Genomic DNA, 21,073 nt, shown 5'->3' on the forward strand with positions numbered 1-21,073 from the left:
TACAGGCCCTCAGGGCCTCTTGTTAAAATTCAAAAATTGTGAGTGACTATTTCATTGACAATTCATTTATTCCAAATCATACATTATAAGGTGAATGTAATATTGATTGTAATATATTTGTAGAGACATTACAGAGCAACAAAATAGTTCATACAAAGAGAATACTAATATCAAGACTTAACAATATCAACAAAATGTCATATCAGGAACGACAAATTCGTGTATTTTTAATCAAGAAACATTTTTAGCTGTGAAGCAATATGAAATATTCCCGTTAGTACTGGTCCCAAATATAAATTTCACTTAAAGTATGTACTGGTAAATTTAAAAAAAGTTAATCAAAACTGGTCAATATCTATTTCATTATACCAGACATGGAATCACAAGATCTGGAGAAAAATGTCTTAAACCAATTGTTTATACTGTGTATAATATTAATTAGATTGCATGAGGGAGTTGAATTCCTCTGAACATTTTAACATTTTATGATTCTTTAGTAAACTGGAATTTTCCAGTTAATAAATCAAAGGCAGTATGCATTTTTTTTCATTTGAATCTTTTAATAATCATTTATCTTATTTATTTTCACAAATATTGTTGTAAAACTGCATTTCATAGCATGCTAATTTTTTTTTTCAATTCATTTTGACTTTCAAATTTGTTTTATACAATATAATCAAATACACTTCAACAAAATCTCGACTAGCACAAATTTGTGGATTTGTAATTATCGATCTGAGACTAGAGTCATCTGTAGACACCATGCAAATGTTACAGTCGATATTATACATGTAATACAAGACATAAAATGAGGCAAATGATATTAAATAAAGCATCCAATTGGGACATTTTCCTTGTACAAACGTATTTAAATTACAACTCTCATTCTTACACGATCATTCAGCAATTATGTATAGCATGATACAAACAAATTACACTTCAGAATAGAATATTACTGTACGAGGGATGTTCCGAAATTAATGTTACTTGCGCAATATCTCGTGGAAATTGTGCTTAATGGGCTTAAAACTACCTCGTGGCGATAGCGTGATATCTGAAGCGTGATATAGGTAAATATCTCGCTCAAAATTACACTGACCTTGGTGCTATGTACTTGTTTTGTAGTGCACTCGTTACACTCTATACAAATATGGCTGGCAAGAGAGTTGAAAACGTAATTGAAATTAGGGCCTATATCAAAGGTAGGTCTCTACTTGGCTTAAAGCCGGTGGATATTCATCATGAGGTGTGTGATATATATGGGAAGGGTCAAATGTCATATATGACTATTTGTAGGTGGGTTACTCGATTTAAGTCGGGACACCAGCAGCTTAAAGATGCTGCCCAGACAGGTCGCCCTGCAACAACAACAAAGCATAACATTGAACTAATTCGGCAAATCCTTGAAAAAGATGCAAGGTACACTGTCCGGCAGTTAGCTAAAATGACAGGCTTGTCTTTAGCACATATTCATTACATTTTAAAGAAAACATCTTAAGCTGGGCAAGATCAATGCCAGGTGGATACCCCATTTACTAACTGACAACCAAAACAGGTCCCGGGTTGACAAGGCCAAATCCTTATTGAAGAATTACCCAAAATACAGCAAAAAGGCTTTTGATAATTTGGTCACAGGTGATGAAACATGGGCATATTTTTTCGAACCCAAAAGAAAATGCTCTAATCGAATCTGGACAAACAAAAACGCCAGGCGCCCTAGCATTGCTAAAAGAATACACACCGTGAGGAAGGCTTTGTATGTCATATTCTTTGATAACAAGGGTCCAATCATTCAAATCCCTGTTCCAAAAGGCAAAACTGTCACAGCGAAGTATTATAGAGACGTTGTACATCGAAAACTTAAGAAAGTCTACAAACGCCGCCGCCCACAGACAGGTTTGAAGTACCTCAGGCTCTTACATGATAATGTGCCAGCACACAAGGCGCGCATTGTAATGGAGTTTTTGAAGGCAGAAAAGGTCACTGTCCTCCCCCACCCTGCATATTCACCAGGCCCCCCACTTGGCCCCCTGTGACTTTTTCTTGTTCCCCAAACTAAAATTTCACCTCTCTGGAACAAAATATAAATCAAAAAATACCCTTGGCTCTGCCATTACCAGTATCTTATGAGTATACCAATTCAAGTGTACGAAAACTGTTTCCAAAAGTGGATCGATCGGTTGAAACGATGCATAAATGCAGAGGGGGAGTACTTCGAGGGACAGGGCAAAGTAAAATGATCAGAATTACTTCTATCAAAGAGAAATCACCAAAGTAACTATAATTTTGGAACACCCCTCGTACATTGTTTACATTATAGAGAGATTAAAGAGAGATTGCCTTCCCATTTACCGTATCTGCAATTGCATTAATAACGCTGGCATAATGAGCTAGAATCAATATCAAATTCATAATCATTAAAATTTAAATATGATAATTAAATATGAATTTCTCCATATGATGGGCCTTGTTTACAACAATACAATCAAGGCTTGGAACACACAGTACTTCGATAATTCAATCATTTTCCTTTATGATCCGCAAATTACATGCAATAGATTTTATTTCAAGACCAGGAAAAGCTACACAACAGTTCTCTATTTTTTTTTTCATTCTGAACACAGCTGTATGATGTTACCATGCCATAACGGCAGCAATGCCGTCATGACAATGACCTTTAAATCAAGTCATATATGGCAAGCTCTATTTAAATTACATACATTGCTATATTTATACATTGCTGTTACTAGATATACAATGTAGTAAACTGTATCGGACATAGATGAAAGGGAAAATTAAGCATATACACTTTTAGGAGACGACAGGATTTCTCAACCATCGAGGTCAGATTTTCAAGCTTAAACCCAACCAGCCTTATATTTAACAATTGGATTATCTTAACGATGCTCCACCGCCGACACAGCATAAATGATACCCATCATTTGGGAAATAATTGGTGTTTAATCGTGTACCTATATGTCTAATTAACATAAAAAGTAATTTGAAATAATTTGTTTTGCTTTCGGTACATGCGCAATCAGTACTGAATTCCATATAGGACATAGTGCCACAGATTTTTTTTCGGGATGCAATTAATTACTTTTGATATTCTTATCTTGAAGTAAAATAAAACGTTTCAAAGATAGTGATGGTGTAAAGTAAGTAACTTTTGTAACTGAAGAAAAATACTAAATCGTCTGCTACTGTTAGTGATAAACTACTGTTTGTCAGTGGTGGAGCATCTTTAAGGTTGGTTCTCTTGACTGATCCTACTCCGGGCGAACATAAAACAACAGACACATGCTTCATTGCTATTCACCAAAAGCTTTGTGAATAACATGAAATTAACTTTTTACCTTAAGGTATGCTTTGCTACATACATTTCAAATAAATAAACAAAGGCAATTTCATGTCCATGGACATATGTAAATAAGTTGACCCATTCTCTATGGTCCATATTCTCTTTTACAAGAAAACAAATGCATTCTGTGTTTGAGGTTTAATGTAATAAGAGTGCCTATCCATATGATGGTCGTACTCGAAGAATCGCCTCTTCACACAACGGTCCAGTTGTACCTTATCATTGTACAAATGTCAGGCTTGAAAGGAACATAATACTAAAAATATTTTTCATACAAAAAGCAATCACTATCATTCAATATGCGGATTCGCCAATAAAAAATCTTTAAAGGCAGATTAAATATAATATCCACATTATTTATATTTTTGCTTCAGTTCTGCAACTTATGCTTAAACAAAAATAGTCCATGAATTACTGTCAATTATTTGTTAACATGACTAAATTTAAGTTGTAATATGACCCGGTACTTGGTCCCATAATTATTCAGGTTAGACAGTTAATACTAAATTATTTTTTTAAATATTAAAAGTATCAAATATCAAAAATAAAAAATTAATTATATAGAAATAAAATGGTTTTCAGGCTTAAAAAATCATTTGGAAAATAGATTGTAACTTCTTTGCCATCGTAAGCTCAATAATCAGTTACATTCATGTTTCTTTAAAGATTGAAAGCAATCTAAACCGAATGTTTCAGAAAGTCTGAGCTACTTTCTGTTTAAAGCTTTAAGATGATTCAGATCTCGTTAGCATCCGAGTCTTGTACGTGATTATCACAGCGCAAGCAAGGCCATCATGGTCGAACGCATGAAATACCAGGATCCTTGATGGATTTCAAAGCAACTTCAGATTCCCCGTCACACTGTCTACGACATCAATTTTTCCCATAATGCCTAGTACTGTCACAGATCCGGCGGCAATCTGGTACAAAACAGAAATCACTAGTACTGGTACTGAAGGAGACGAGGCATTAGTCAGATTTGAAATCAAAGTATTGTATTGAAAGCCCTGAGGAATACATTAGAAAAATACAAAGAACTAAATTAGAAACATATGCAAGACATAAATACCCTCGCGTATGTTAGGCCAGACATGTGTAATGACATTGTGTTGTGTTTATGAATGTTGTATGTTCTTGGGGGCTGCGGTATACCCAAGTAATGATTTATGTCTCCTTGTACTAGTGGATCTCACTGTAGCATGTCGCCAAAGACACGTAACAGCACACCCTACTCCCCTACATCATACTGACAGCTGTTGGACACTCATGGAAGGAGTTAGAGGATGACTATGACAATTAAACAGCAGCACAAATATAGATAATCTGTATTAACATATGACAGAGTTATCTGCCCTTGCGGGTAGGTATTGATTGTGACGTCATGTGTTTGTGAGCGTAACCTCATAGTTTTCGGAGAAAACAACATGAATTGCGCTTACAAAATAATGCCTTAAAGGCCCACTACCTTTCCGAAACAGCTTTAATTTTTAAAATGGGAATGTAAAACGAGATAGGTAATTTCGTAGAGTTGCAAAAGTTATGAAGTTACCGTTAATACAACACATATCATCACCTTCTGAAAAATTTCATTAAAATAATTAAAATGTTAATTTTCATAACGCTGGTCGTCTTATGTTTCCAGCCATCGTCCTAAATACCGCGCGGTAGTTGACTATCACTGCCCCAGACGGCGAAACAGCGAAATGACACTCCACGGTTTTCATATGTCACGCAGATAATCTTGCATATGTTTGGTTTTGTAACGTCATCTTAAGCCATCGGTATATATTGTCTGACATTGTTAATGTTTTTTAAGAAACCTTAAATGTTTTGCTCCGGAAAGGTTGTGGGCCTTTAACAATTGATAATAATATGCAAGGGAGCTAACTCTGTCACATGCAAAGGTGAAATATGCTTCTAATTAACTGAATGGACAGGCAATTAAAGGCATAAAATTACCATATCAAATACAAATTATTTTCAAATGTGATTTAGTGTAGTTTGTGTGTGATAAAAGGTTGCTTTTCGACCAAATACACACAAATTCTAGGACAAAATGACAAAAACAAAAGTATTAAGACTTCAAGTTAAGTTTTACCTGTGTCTTGCCGGCATCATGGACTAGGTAGTGAGGCAGACCCAGACCCTCAGCTTTACTTGTTAAGTCCATTAGCTGCGTAGAGTTGTCTCCCCTCAGCACAATTTTTGTTTCACTGAAGAAAATTAGCAGTACAGTGTAAGTCAGGTATTAAGGTAGCTTATATTCAGTTGTTTTCTTTTGGTAGTTTCCCATGTTAGAGGACTTTTTGATGGCAAAACTCAACTATTCTATGGCCATTTCAATGGTACATATAATTGAATATAACTAATTAACGAATATATTAAATTACGAAGACAAACTAACTGAACTAATCACAAAGATATTGACATACTGAACTTATAAGGAACACATACTAACTTAACTAATTAGGAAGAGATCCAAACATATAAATTACAAAGACATACAAACTGAACTAATTACAAAGACATACAAACTGAACTAATTACAAAGACATACAAACTGAACTAATTACAAAGACATACAAACTGAACTAATTACAAAGACATACAAACTGAACTAATTACAAAGACATACAAACTGAACTAATTACAAAGACATACAAACAGAACTAATTACAAAGACATACAAACAGAACTAATTACAAAGACATACAAACAGAACTAATTACAAACTTAAGTAATTAAGAGGACACACAAACTTTAATTAACGACATGTGAAGGTAACTTATTATAAATACCTACCCAAACTGTTCCCAGCTCATCAACATCTGTCCAAACTTCTGTGGGGTCTCCAATAGGATGCGATGGAGTCCCAGAGCTGCGTGTGCTGCTTGTGCAGCTATTTTCCCAACACCCATGTTCAACTCTGAGTTCACGACAAACACCATCTTATAGAAATCAACACCCTCAGGAAAATAATCTTCCTCACTATCATCCGAGTCCACAGCATCTTCCTGTGTGATAAATTAAATTCTATTAAATAATATATTTTATGCAGCCTGAGTCATGTGAATCTGAGCCATGTGAATCTGAGTCATGTGAATCTGAGTCATGTGAATCTGAGTCATGTAAATCTGAGTCATCTGAATCTGAGTCATGTAAATCTGAGTCACGTGAATCTGAGTCATGTGAATCTGAGTCATGTGAATCTGAGTCATGTGAATCTGAGTCATGTGAATCTGAGTCATGTGAATCTGAGTCACGTGAATCTGAGTCACGTGAATCTGAGTCATGTGAATCTGAGTCATGTAAATCTGAGTCATCTGAATCTGAGTCACGTGAATCTGAGTCATCTGAATCTGAGTCATATAAATCTGAGTCATGTGAATCTGAGTCATCTGAATCTGAGTCATATAAATCTGAGTCATGTGAATCTGAGTCACGTGAATTTTACACCTTTTGTTACCCCAGGTTGTCAGGCATGACCAATGCACTCTTCAAGTAATCAAGTCAATAATGTGACCTCTTATAGTCAATAATGTGACCTCTTATACTGATAATTATATCCATGAATTCATTTACCAACACGCCCCTGTGTAATTATGACTTAATATACGCCCCTGTGTAATTATGACTTAATATACAATGTATTAACAAACAATTGAGACTCGCGTTTGAAATATCCCTATCCATATCGGAATCTATTCTCTTTTACCTGTAGAGGGCTATCGAGGTCAGGTTTTTCCTGGTTGTCCATAATCCACGCCGCAGCTAAGTCAGCATTGTAGTTCCCAGTATAGTACAGACCCTGTAGGGAAAATGTTAGTCGTACAAAAGTCTATGAAAAACATGTTTATAATGGACACGCTTAATTCATGGTGTTATATATATATAACAATAGTATTTTCCATATATACGTTGCTATAAGATGTTTGCTTTACATCTAGAGAAATCTAGTGGCAGTTAGGGAAAACAGACCAAAGTGGTGACATCCGCGAAAGACTATCTAAGGGATCAGATTAAGGAGTTGACGAAAGCAGAACAAATCCGATAGACAACACGAGATCAGACCAAGAAAAGAGCTAATCCATACAAATTAACTACAGCAGTGTAAGAAAAGAACAGGTAGACTGCAGTGCCAGATAGAAGAAGTAGTAACACATGATGACGAGAGCAGAACTGAGCAGGTAAATCTTCTAGTTAGACCAATCAATGGATGTATGGGAAACGAAGGAGGTTACAAAAGATGTGAAAAAGCAAGACCAGCATCAACACCAGGACCAAAGGCCACTCCATACAAGGTGTACAAAGAGCGTCGCAAGCTTTTACAGACTTTGGAAATTGAATTAAAGTGGTCTGCAGGAAGGTAAGGGGGGGTGGTGGATATCATCTTGCTGGCTAATTTCTTCCAAAGGAGGAAAATGTGAAAAGGTTAATGGTAGTTTAGAAAATATCATTGCTGAACATGGAAGGAAAGATATTCTCTGTGCATGTAATAGCCAGGAGAATAACCACATACATGATTTCTATCAAGTATGTTAATACATCAGCACAGCAGAAAGATGAGGTACCCGCTGACCAGACATAGTGCTGCTATCTGATAGAAACAGGAAACTGGTGCCGGTGAAAGTGACTGTGCCCTGGAAAACCAGATGAGAATCAGTCCACAAGCAAAAAATGACAATGTAGGTATGTTGAATTGACAGACGAATTCAGAAGGAAACGCTGGCAGTCATGGAACTTCCTCATGGAAGTAGGCTGTCGAGGATTCTCGTTTGTCATAACGGAAGTCTGATCGGTATAACAAGGACAATGAGGAAGACTGCTATTAGAGAGTTGAAAAAAGGAGGCAGAGAGCATCACAATGGCTGTATATTCACAGTTGTTAGAAGCCAACAGTCAGAGAGTCAGGCTGATCATCCCTACTGACCAATATCTGGAGAGAATTCCAGGATAAGGGTTGAAACCCTTGAAAATGGATGGACCTGACTGACGACAATGACGACAGTTGAGCAACAGCAGTAAAATTTGATATAAACGAGTTTCACAGTACAATGTTTTGTGACAGCATGCAGCTTCAACGCATTGGAAAAAAAATCTTTTATCTTTATCATAATGATAGCATCAAACTGTCTCAAAGGGAGACAACTCATTTGACATACCTTAATGGCAGCATTCCTACTAAACCCCAGTGACTGGACAAGAACCTCCACTAAACGTTCGTCTGGTTTGAAGGCTGGACTGCTGTCCTCTGATTCACTGGACTTCACAGAGGCATCCATGATTACGCCAACAGAACTGCAAGAAGAGCAATTCACAATATTTCATCAAGTATTACAACATACTGAGATCAAACTTCACTTAATGGTGTCAGAACTGCAGGAAATTCCTTTTGATTACAAAGCTAGAAGGGGATTGTGCTGGAATACAATGTATATACACTATTTACAGTCACCAGCAACCTGCTTCACATACCATAAGTACTCTATAAAGTCTAAAATATAATATAATTATGGTCATTTAGTACCGACTTCTGATTGGATCTCATAAAATGACGGCCCGCTTAAGACCGTAACCCTGGAACCCGCATTAGCTACAATCCTACATTAAAACTTGCACTGGCAGATATCAAAGGAAAATCAGTTGTCGTCTAACATCACAGTCCGTGCACAAATACAAAAGTGCTCGTGACATATTCCTCCAAAATTTTGAGTGACAAATCCTTCTCGCATGTAAATCCTTGATAAAACCTGTTATTTGGGGGTCCCCAGTCATGGAACAAACCATATAAGGATTTTATACGTTAAACGTTCACTACCTTCCCGAATCAGCTTTTTAAAAAGGGAATATATATAAAACAAAATTTATAATTTTGTAGAGTTGCAAAAGTAATTGTTTAATGGTAATATTACACTTATCATCACCTTTTCAATAATGTAATTAATTTAAAATAGATTAAATGATAATTTTTATAATACAAGTTGTATTAATATTTCTTTCATAGCTACGGGTGTAATACTGGTTGGTCTAGGGCAATACACTCATGCCGCCTGAGGCTGTATTGCATGGCTACCCATGACGTCATGGCGTCAACAGAATTTCTATTTCCTCGGTAAAATTTTAACATTTTTTTCACAAACTTGACTGGTTTTACAATAAAAGGTGCAAACAACAGAATTTTTGTTGAAAATATCACGTAATTTTTCATGAAAAATTGACTTTCAGCCGTGTATTTCTTCAAAGGACTAGATATGGTAATGGCTCTTTTTGGCCCCTAAATCTACCAAATTTCAAATTAAGTATTTAGAAATTAATTTGCTGCGTTTGAAATATTGAAAATGCCCCTGATAAATACTTAATGATATTTTTGTTGACAGAAAGTATGTTTTTGCTATATAACCATGGTAACTTTGCATGAATTATGCAAATTTGAAAATTTGGTCAATTTTGGCATATTTTTGATAGTTTTTCCTTTAAAATGAATAGAGCGCAACCTAGAACACACTTTATATTTTGAGTGAATTAGCAGAAACGAAGAATACATCATTTTGAGAAATATAAAGTTTGTTCTAGAATGCGCTCTATGTTAACTAGACGAAAAACTGCATAAAAAAGGTCAATTTTGATGAAATTTTCACATTTTGCATAATTTATGTATAATACAAATGGTTGCCATGGCAACTAGAACTGCTATATTGCCTAATAACACTATCAAATATGTCAAGTATGTAGTTAATATTTGAATTGCAAGATAAACATCTTAAAATAACAAACTTTGAAAAATAGCGGATTTGGGGGCCACAAAATACGCTTACCATACCTAGTCCTTTATTTCAAAATGGCGGAATATTTTAATTGCAAAATTGCAATAAAACGTCGAGGTATGAATGAAAAATACTCTTTCATAAGTGGATATGAAGGATAGGGATATTCTACCACCGGGATCACAAAATGTTGCAAAACCCTCGGCAAGCCTCAGGTTTTACTACATTTTGTGACCCTCAGGTAGAATATCCCTTCATATCCACATATGAAAGAGTCTTATAATATTTCCCCACTGTCGTCATAATTTACCCACATTATATATGCATGTAGTTGACAAAAAAATGAGTCGTCCCATTTAAGATATATCATGCAAAAAATTCTTGCATTTGTTTGTTCAAGGACGTATACGAGTGCCTCTTATAAATCCTTGGTTTGGTGTTATATATTCTTCGTAGGCCATGTATATATATCTGTTGTGAACCGCAGATTTGATTACCTCACCGATGTGTGCGGACGCGGTCATGTGGCGCCTGCAAAGCGCTCTCTCTCTATCCAACTCCTAAACTATACACACCTGTTTTACTACTGTGAGTAAACTTGTAAAATATAACATGAATTGTTGAATATTATTGTAGATACTTTGTATGCAGATATATATGTATTGTTGTAAACCACAGTTTACAATATATCCAATAATTTTTCTCATGTTCATATTGAGATACAATGTATTATTCTCTATTTCTCAGAAAAAAAATAGTGGGTCTAATCTATATATCTTTTGGGCACATGCTGAATATTTTAAAAGATTTTAATCGATTGAAAAAACAGGGAAACCCATTGAGTTCCAAATCAACAATTCTCTAATTCTTGCTATTACCACTGGCGTCTACTTCTGGTTTTGGAAAAAATACAATAACCCACCCCTACTAGGCCACATGAAGTGTAGCGGGATTGGACTGGGTCGATCATCGGTGACCAGGTAGCTCAGTCGGTAGAGAGCACTTGGCTAGTGTTCGGAGTGCTCCTGTTAAGAGCAAAGCTCTACTAACCATAACACGTGTGTGAGCATATAGATTCCAATACATTCCAGTACCCCTTGGACTTTCGGCAGCCATGTTTTAATTATCGTTATCAGCACGACGAGACTTTAAATTTCTGTACTAGACTAATTGTGTTATCAGTATACGTTTTAAAATTACTGTAAGTAGTTTTAATTTACACATATAGATTCTACAAGAACAACGCAATAAATGTACTGGTCCGACATATACAGCTAGTGTATGCTCTCAAGCGCACAGCACCGTCATGCAGCAGCGATGTCAAAACCTGGCACCAAAGATGACAGCACAGATTCGCAAGTATTTTTGATAGCATCTGCATCTGATAAAAACAAGATTGAAGACCAAGTATACTGAACTATTCCATTTGAATTATCTTGAATTCTTTCTAACTATCGATAGTATGTGTATGTAAGTGAAATACTTTATTGTTAATCTCGTAGAAAAATATAGACAATATAAAGTTATGATGTTATAATCTTTTACATGTAGCTGCGCTCTTCTGAGGCTTTGCCTTAAATTCATATTACAGAAGTATGGGAATATAGCCTACTAAGCCTAGTAGGGTCCGGTAGGTTATTGAAAACCAGAAGCAGACGCCTGTGCTATTACAGACACATGTACATGTAAATTTCTTGAATATCTCTAACTCCGCTTATCCCTTACGTGATCAATGCCAAAATGCTGTATACAATGAAACTGGTGCGCGTTAGTCCTATTGTCTAGCTTGGAATCCGGGAGTTTCAATCAAAAAGTGACGCTTCTTCACCGTGCGTCATTCTAAGTCTGCAGTCTACTGGCGGCGGCCATTAATGTCGATACTAACTACAACATCGGCGGACGGGCACGGATATTCAATATCGCGCGTCATATAAAATATCTGTACAATAATTGCAGCTTACACACCAGTAAATAACCAAACACTAAAAATCATTCCTGAAATATCTCACTTGGTGATATGGTTAAAATAACCCCAATACAATTTAAGCAGTCATAGCATTTGACAATCTGATTAAAATACATATCCTTATTATCACTACATGTACGTTGGATAAGAGGATCTGAGAACATCCCATTAGGGGTCACGTCAAGATGACCTTTCAAATTGGCACTGGCAGAATCTTGACTGGGGACGAAATAGTTTGAAAAAGCCGTCTAAATTATTTTCTTGTATGCAGTCATATCGCCCGAAGTGCACAACAAAGCTAATTTTATATGTATACTGGGGCGAAAAGACGTTTTTAATTGATGTTGTTAGGTGTAGAAACTGCATTTGCTCTGAAGTACACGTGGTAAAAATGTCATCTGGACGTGACCCCTTATGGGATATTGTCAGATCCTATATTGAACGGAGTGATTATATGGATCTGTATTTTAATCAGAATGAGGCATTTGAAAGCCTCGGGTGAAAAATGCTGCAGCCAAAAATATTTTTCGCGTGTTTTTCATTGTACTTGTTATCAGAGATCATGTCAAGGTCAAGAGTTCGCTACGGGGTCAAACAAAGGTCAAAAACGAAATTTGCCACAAAAAAATTGAAGGTTGGATATGAAAGGCATGCCCTCAGGAAACACTTTGAAAAATTGCAATTTTGGCGTTTTCCCGCCAAAAATGTACACGGTTTCAGAACCTTTGATACTTAACACACGTGCTTGAATTTTTGTATACATAGCATGGACAGATGTCTACACAACTTATGCATTTTCATTGACCTTGACCTTCATTCGATGTCACAGAGGTCAAAAAGCTTTAAATCTTTAAACGACTTCTTCTTAATAACAAAGAGGACTGGGGAACTTATATTGGGCCTGTGGCATGCTGGGATAAAGACCTAATAAATGTGTTCAAATGAATGACCTTGATCTTCATTCAAGGTCACAAGGGTCAAATAGTCTGGAATACATTTAAACGACTTCTTCTTAATGAACAAGAGTCCTAGAGACCATATATTAGGTCTGTGGCATGCTGGGATGCAGGCCTATCAAGCATATTTAAATGAATGACATTGACCTTTATTCAAGGTCACAGGGGTCAAATAGGCTGAAACATATTTAAACGACTTCTTAATGATCAATAATATTGCAGCTAGTTTTACGGTGAGGTCCTTTTATTGTCCACATATACATTTGTATCAGTATAAGTACTTTCTGTTAATTTCAAATATAAGATATGACAATATGACATTTCCAAGACTTTTCAATTCAAATCCTATTAAAATACGGAATTTGTTTTTCTCACTAGACTCCCGCACATTGGCCCATTTACTTGCGAGATCCTGTACCGTTTCAAAATCAGATTAGCAGAGGGAAGGAAGGATACGTGGATTTCGATATGTAGCTGAATACAATGTACAATCATCATTTTATTCGTCCTATCGTTCTTTATTTCGTTCATTCATTGCTCTTTTTTCTTTTGTTCGTTCGCTCGTTATTCATTCATTCGACTTTTAAAAAAGCGAAGGGGAAAGGGTATATAGCAATCGTTTGTCCAATAACATTACTTTAACCTTAACTGGGTGGAAATCCCGTTAATGGCATGGAAGGTCACTGATATAATGTCAGCGGCTTCCCATCTCAATAACGCTCTTACGTCTCATAACATAGACATTTGTGACATCTCGGAACATTGGTTGTTGGAGCAGAGACACTTATTTCAAAGTATTCATGGAGACTTTGACAGTCATGTTATCTCTGACTTCTCCCTTCATCCTATGGCTCAAGACCGGCGGCGTAAAGGCGGTGTTGCTCTGCTTTGGCGAAAACGTTTATCCAGTCGTATTACTGTAGTTGACACGGATGATGATAGAATCACTACCTTGAAATTAACTCTTAACTCGGAAGTGATCTTCTTCATTCAAGTGTACCTTCCCACAACGCGTCATGGAGCTGAGCTGTACTCTGAATATACTTAATACCTTATACATATAACTTAATGATCTATATTCTTCGTTCCTGTTCGAGGGTTCGGTTGTCATTCATGGTGATGTCAATGCTAGATTAAGTGGACCAAGGATGGTTGGCTACGAAAACCATCGAGGTCATCTCTTACAATGTGTTTTGGATCGTTACCAACTTTATTCATTGACAACGTCTAGTGTTAGTAAAGGTCCTCGTTTTACATACGTTCACTCCGAAGATGGTTCATCCTCTCTGATTGACCACATCATTATTCAAGTATCGAAAACGGATCGTGTCAAAGAATGCCGTATTCTTGACGATACCTTCTTACATATATCCAACCATCGTCTAATCGTATGTGAACTGTGCTTCTCCATGGACATCCCCACTACTTGTGAACAATTAATTAGATTTTCATACAAGTGGACGACGTCTGATGATATTGATCATACAAGTACTTACCGCAATACCGTGGCCTTGATAATCTTATAAACGCGTCGGACTTAAGGAATCGTGATATGACATCAGAGAATGATGTTACTGCGTATACGAAAGACATAACTTGCTGTTTACAGTTCACGGCTGAAACGTCGTTAAAAAACGCAAGTTCTGTAAATTTTTGAAACCTTACTGATATTTTCGAGACACATTTGACAACAAGAAATCCGAGGCTTACTTTCAAGACTGCCATATGTTTGATTGAGGAGTTATGGAGATTTTAGGTATAAGATACAAATAACATTAGTCTGCCCATAGTAGTGGTATGCAAAAAACGTATTGGCCAATGGAAAAGCACGATTGGTCAGCGGCCGTAGCTAGGTTGGAATGGACCTGCATGCTTGGGGTCCAGGGCGAAGCCCCGGTTAGGGGGTTATGGGGGGCGAAAGCCCCCCAGAAGCTGACGGGAAATTGTTATAATGTAAGAATATTTTACCTCTTGGTAACTATAAACGTATATGTGAATGGTTAAATGCGAAAATAATATACAAAATTCAAAACAGTGGTGATTTTATATTGTCTACTCTGTGTAATCGTCTATACTAGTACTCCCCTGACCAGTGCTTCGAGCAAAAAAACACAGATTTTGACTGTGAAAAATAAAAATAATAAAGCAATGGCTTGAATTTTACATTATTTTAACTTTAGGACAAAAATTTTGGCGAATATTTTTAAACAAAATTAAGATTAAGTTTCGCGAAATAGTGTTTGGTTTGTTTACGATAGCAAGTCAAAGACCACTGCAAAATGGTGGATCATTGCGTAATGACAGTCCAACGAAACACGTCAATAAAAAATGAAACATAGGATTTTTATGACAGATTTCTTCCTATTATGGTTCTATTCAGATATTTTTTTTTCTAAAAAATCAACAACAACAAATATTTTCTAAATCCACAACCTGAACTTCATATTCGACACAAAAAACAAAGCCAACTATTTCGTACCACGGAAATCATTGGTTAACACGCGTTTTAACGGGCTGGAAGTGAACCAAAACGGGAAAAAACCCACTCTTTTTCGTTTACTAAGGCGAAAAAACATATTGTTAAGTGCTATTTTTGAGATGTTTTACTATCATTTAACATAATTATTTGTTTTTGAATTTTTTTCTAACTTTCATGCGATGTCTTTTATTTGGTGATCGTAAGTGTTCCTATCAAAATCCTCATTTTGGGAGGATCTACCTATTTTCTTTGATTCAACATAACCAATTTAACACTTGGTAACTGGAAATATATTGACTATTCTATATAAATGTCACTGATGCATACATGAAGTCTTTCAATGTGCACGGAAAGTTGTGTTAGCTGTATTTTTTTTTTTTTTACGTAATTTATATTCTTCAGTGTTACGTGTTAACAAATAATGTTTTTTTTGATGTTAAAAAGTTGTAGATTATTTTTTGAAAGCATGCAGCATGCACGGCGCTACGCACTGTTGGTATGAAAAATTAATGATATGTTACTACCCAGGCAGCCATTTTGAAAAATAAATAGCCGAAAGTGATGGTATATAAGTTTTTCATTCGGAAACAATCCACTAATCTATTAAAATCCTATTGGATGGAAATGTTTATGCAATTTAAAGATAAAAATTAAAACATCTTTCAAGCCTAAATGCTTTTTTTATAGTAATGCAAAAATTGCATCTGGCGGCCATCTTGAAAATAACCGGAAGTGATTTTTCTATAATACCTCCATATTTGAAATTGACAATTTTATCCTAAGAAATGTGCATGTCAAATTTGGTACTTTTATCATCAAATGCAGTATTTTTCACTAGACTATAGAAATCCGCTGTGGCAATATGAGGCAAGCACATGTTGCTTCTATTCGGAACTCTCCGGTCACATCCCTTTCAGCCATAGTAGACCAATCAGATCAGATCTTTGCCATCGGAAGACGGCAAGATGGCGCACATGTTGGTGTGGCGTCGGGGACATTAATTTTATATCACTTAATTATCATATTTCTAGACAATTTTAAGATTTTATATTTAGCCGTTTTGTTAAGATGACCTCAGTCCACTGCGTGGTGCATCCATTACCAGGCACAGACGACCAACTCAACGACAGGTATGAACTGAACACGGGCGTTTCAATGGCGATTCTTTGTATAATTTTGTCGATAAAAATGTCTGGACCACGAAGTTCTATTACCATTTTGAATTAAACAAACGACAACGAAAGCTCGAATATGTATACATTTACGGTCTCTGGATTAATTGCATGTTTGTGTTAATTGAGTTTTGATCTCTGTGTGAACATTCTCTTAAAATTATAATAAAGTCTAGGTCAACCAATGGGCTTGATAGAAATTCAAAATGGAGTTTATGAGATTCATGAAGAGCACGCCGAGAAAATATGATTTATTTATCCAATGCGTCGTGAATTTTGGAGCTGTTTGAGTGCGTTTAAATAAGCTCGATATGAAGATATTACACAAGATATTGTTAATATATTCTAAATTCAAATGTTGTTTTACTTGTAGACTGTCAGATGATTTATAGGCCAATTAATTAGGCCTATTGATGATCCTATTAAAAATGAAAACATAATTAAGATAGGATATTCCCTGTCAACAGATTTTAGACATATTTTGATCAGAGTAAATCTCATTGATCTATAGATAGGATAGAACAAATATCTGTAATTTAAAGTTAAAAGTTATTATTTTTATGACCACTCAGTGTGCTTAAAATTCATTCATTACCCTGCAGGTAGGGCGTTAGAATTGTACCTGCAGCCACTATTGCATGATCGTAAAAGGCAACTAAAATTAGGATCTTATCTCTTCTCTTCTTCCTAACTGATTTTATCTTTTCTAATGCCTCCCTTGACACTGCCTCACTTTTGGCCTTGCATTAAGCAATCGCCCCTGTGAGGAAGGCTCTGGGTTCTCTCCCCTAGCCAAGACACACCAAAGTCTATAAAAGTGGTAGTCTCTGCTCCTGCTTAGCGCTCAGCATACCGGGAGTGGGACGACTGGTTCGCCCATTGTCAGTATAATGTGACCGGGTGGAGTGTGTTGCTTGGTGTCTTCAGCGGAATGCTTCAGTGATATAGCACTATAAAAAGGGCAACAGTTCCACTGTACAAGAAGACACAACACAACATGAATATACTGCAGTCTCCCAAAACACTCACCTCGCACAACATACATGCAACACACGGCATATATGGGAGGCCGTCATTACATGGCCATAGCTGTTAAATAGGATGTTTATTAGGGCTGCAGCAGTTAACCGGTATATTGGGGTATTGCAATACTCCACCAAAAAATATTGTACTGCGATACAGTTTACCTGTACCGGTTTTTTATGATATTTTCTTTGTATCATAATTTCATTAATTTGATATAATTCAAATTCCTGTCATTAAAACAAAACCAGTAAGTTGTATTTGTTTTCCTTTCTGATAATATGATGCCATGTGGGTATCCTTTTCGTTTTCATTAGATTCAGATGTCGGTCAAACGTTTGTAACTAACGTGTATAATGTTCAAATTATTCGAACATTTGCATAACGTTGAATATAAACAATATGACATTAGGCTAGTTTCTGAAATATTATCAAGCTGATTCGCTCCATCAATCAACAATACCCGAATATGTAATCCTCTAAACACATTTAAGGTCAGGTAAATACATGGCTGCAGGGATTTTGCGAGCTATTTCAGGCTTCATCGTCCGCTGCCATTTTTGAATTCCTACACGTGTCAAACAACACTGCAAGCCGATCAGCCCTTTGAAGTTTAATCATGATCGTAAGTTTATTTTGCCAGGCCAATTGTACGTAAATTTGTTCATTATTTAGGTTCAAAAGTGTAAATATTTGCAGACACTATCATGTTTAGTTATTGCATTATTAGGTTACGATCGTCTGTAGCCTAGCTTTTTCACAAACAGACTTGTATTTTTTTAAACAAGAACCTCACCTTTGAACATTTTTGTTACGTATATATACTCTGACAACAACACGGTTGAAATCGATGTAAAACTACATAACATAGCACTGTATGTTTGTATAATGTAAATGGTGTTTTTATTATAGAATATATACAAAATAGACACCACATATGTTAAGGTCAAAATATTGCAATAATATCACAATACAGTTGTGTATCAAAATATATCATGGTACGCTTCTGCCGTAATGCGGCAGCCCTAACATTTATTTATCAAATAAACAAAAAATTCATTTCCTTGAAACACTGTGGCAGCCTCCCCAAATCCTCAAGTTCACTTGACTTGAATTGAAATCAGAATACCGTATAGTTTCATTTGAAAATTAAATTGACTTGTGGTTTCCTTTATGCAATGGTTTTGTGAAAGGTATACATTTTACTATTTGATTCCATTTCTTAACTGCCCAGGCCTCTGGATATGGTTATTAAAAAGTTTTCTTGTTGTTGCTCATTCACCCCTGGGAATACATTTAGACTCTTCTAAATCAAAGATTAGACTAGTCCATTATGAAATTTCAGGGGTGAATGAGTGTAACGTTTTTCTGTATTTTTTTGTTGTAGATTAAGAGAAGTAGCTGAGAAGATAAGTCATCATGGCTTTTCTAGTCCGCTGGCATTTGCTGCCATCAGAAACCTGACTGTGGTTCAGTGTGTAGTTGGTCCAAACTACATTGCACTGTTGCTCGAGGTAAAATTTTAAAAGTCTTCATAAGTATATCATTCATATTGAATGGTTTTGGGACACAGAATGAGAAATAAAACTAAATAGAAGATGTATTTTTCTTGAAAAGTGAAAAGTGCAATGTTACTTAGATGGAATTAGTAGATATATATATATCAAATCATTTTGCTACTTTGTGCTTATTTCTGAAGTCTCTTTTCTTTATCAACCATATTTACAACTCCCAGTAGCCTAGGGCAAATATTATATACGTCCTGGCAATTAAACTATGAAATTAGTATTAATTTCTATTTTTGCTGATTTGGCAACATCTATGTTTAAATTTATAAGCTGTGTACAGTAGGCATGGTTTAATCATTAGATTGATTTAATTTATTTTTTCAGGATGGGAGAATCTGTCGCATTTCCTTTGCTGTTGTTAACGATCGTCTTGATCTCAACAAAGCTGAAAACAAACCGTAAGTAAAATGAAATGTGGATTGATTTCATTTGAACTTAATGGCCCACTACCTTTCCAAATCAAAAATTAGATATGAATCATAACATCAGAAAATTTATATTGATAGCCTAAAATAGGTTACAACACAAGCAAATGCAATTTGGGATGACACAAATATCAGTCATTGTATCCAAAATTCTTTTTTAGGGCGACAAAGATCAGTCGTCCAGAACGTGAAAGGACTTCCGTGCCACGAGCAGGAACCCATGTGGTGGATAGTCCCATGGTATTGGTGTCTGATGTTCTGGGCTCCAACGCTGCTGAACAGACTGCAGGGTACAATTTTATAGTTTGACTGAAAAATGCAAATAAAATACTTTAATCGTGAAAGTTGACCTGGTTATTTAGGTGGGAACAAATTGATTTTTCTCACAATTTTAACCGAAAATGAGAAAATGATATTTTTAAATTTCCGTGATCTAATATCAGGTATACACTTGTATTATTCAATATTATTCAATCCTTTCTCAAGTGGATTTGATTTTTTTTATTATATTGTCTTATGCAATCGTAAAAATATCGTCCCTACGAAAACAACTGGGTATACAAAATATAGATTAGAATGATGTTTTATTCTGTATAGGCGCTGGGGTACAGCAGTTACTACTGCAGGCACGGCAGTAACGCGGAATAACAACCAGCAGGCTTACAGTCGCATGCAGAGGGCAGTCCATGTAAGCAGGGGTCGGAGGTCAGGGGTCATAGTGGGAACTCGACCCCTAGTCCCAGCGTCTGTTGTTCCAGAAGATCTCATCAGCCAGGTAATAAAGATAAACTTTGATTAGATGTCAAATGTCCTTATTTCTCTCACTGTCAATAGAATTCTATGAATCTTATTCTAGAATTTGGATATAAGATTTCTGTAAGGAATTTGAGGGAATTTTCTAGAAAAAAAAAATCATCTTCCTTGAATTCCACAATGTGCTCTGGTTGGAGATTTAACTCTTACTCGATTACTATCAAGGTCCATTGGCCTTTTGCATTCTAAATCAAATCTGAAACAATCTGAGCCCTGACTGTAGTAGTTGCACACAAAAGATGGTACAATCTATATATTTATATGATATTATTTTCTATTTTTTTTAATGATAAGCTGGGAAATCAATACTGTTAATGTGGAAATTTATGTGAAGGGGAAATTTACACTAATAATGCGAAAATAGCTTGATCGCAAAAATTTCTCTCGGACGTAATATTTTATACATGTTTATATGAAATTTGTTGTTAAAAGTATAAAAGTGTGTCAATCAGGAAAATAACAAAACAGTGAAAGTTTTATGCATGCAAATCACAAAATTAAGCTCTTAGGAAACTATCCATGTTTACAGTAATCAATAAGGTTGAA

At 35.8% G+C, this 21,073-nt stretch overlaps 2 protein-coding genes across 5 annotated transcripts in view; one reads left to right on the plus strand and one right to left on the minus strand.

Annotated features, from left to right (window-relative positions):
• Positions 1–49: 49 nt before the first annotated feature.
• LOC138308426 (probable peptidyl-tRNA hydrolase 2) lies at positions 50–12,013 on the minus strand. 2 transcript variants are annotated; one of them, XM_069249403.1, is made up of 6 exons: positions 11,835–12,013; positions 8,524–8,659; positions 7,077–7,169; positions 6,164–6,375; positions 5,460–5,574; positions 50–4,281 (listed from the first exon to the last, which is right to left on the minus strand). In XM_069249403.1, the coding sequence occupies exons 2-6, from the start codon at positions 8,641–8,643 to the stop codon at positions 4,195–4,197; spliced, it is 627 nt and encodes a 208-aa protein (XP_069105504.1). In that variant the 5' UTR covers positions 8,644–8,659; positions 11,835–12,013; the 3' UTR covers positions 50–4,194. The 2 variants fall into 2 exon arrangements, with proteins under 2 accessions (XP_069105504.1, XP_069105503.1); XM_069249402.1 differs by having other exon boundaries at positions 11,851–12,012.
• A 4,468-nt stretch (positions 12,014–16,481) lies between these two features.
• LOC138309043 (E3 ubiquitin-protein ligase UBR5-like) overlaps positions 16,482–21,073 on the plus strand; it is a 45,168-nt gene continuing 40,576 nt past the window's right edge. For all 3 annotated transcript variants that reach the window (XR_011206188.1, XM_069250142.1, XM_069250143.1), the window contains exons 1-5: positions 16,482–16,656; positions 19,109–19,235; positions 19,614–19,687; positions 19,876–20,004; positions 20,312–20,489. Coding sequence is in view for 2 of the 3 variants with exons in the window: in XM_069250142.1 (XP_069106243.1) it covers positions 16,595–16,656; positions 19,109–19,235; positions 19,614–19,687; positions 19,876–20,004; positions 20,312–20,489 (570 nt within the window). In the remaining variant the exon portion in view is untranslated. The remainder of the gene's footprint in view (positions 16,657–19,108; positions 19,236–19,613; positions 19,688–19,875; positions 20,005–20,311; positions 20,490–21,073) is intronic.

This window comes from Argopecten irradians, chromosome 15 (assembly GCF_041381155.1).
Source record: "Argopecten irradians isolate NY chromosome 15, Ai_NY, whole genome shotgun sequence".
In the NCBI taxonomy this organism is placed as follows: Eukaryota; Metazoa; Mollusca; class Bivalvia; order Pectinida; family Pectinidae; genus Argopecten; species Argopecten irradians.

What these genes read in the sequence shown, in the direction of transcription:
- LOC138308426 (XM_069249403.1), bottom strand. Translation starts at nt 8,643, where the DNA reads ATGGATGCCTCTGTGAAGTCCAGTGAATCAGAGGACAGCAGTCCAGCC. An exon ending in GTAGGAATGCTGCCATTAAG is followed by an intron (nt 7,170 to 8,523) that starts GTATGTCAAATG and finishes TTTTCCCTACAG; the next exon opens with GGTCTGTACTATACTGGGAA. An exon ending in ACCTCGATAGCCCTCTACAG is followed by an intron (nt 6,376 to 7,076) that starts GTAAAAGAGAAT and finishes TTTATCACACAG; the next exon opens with GAAGATGCTGTGGACTCGGA.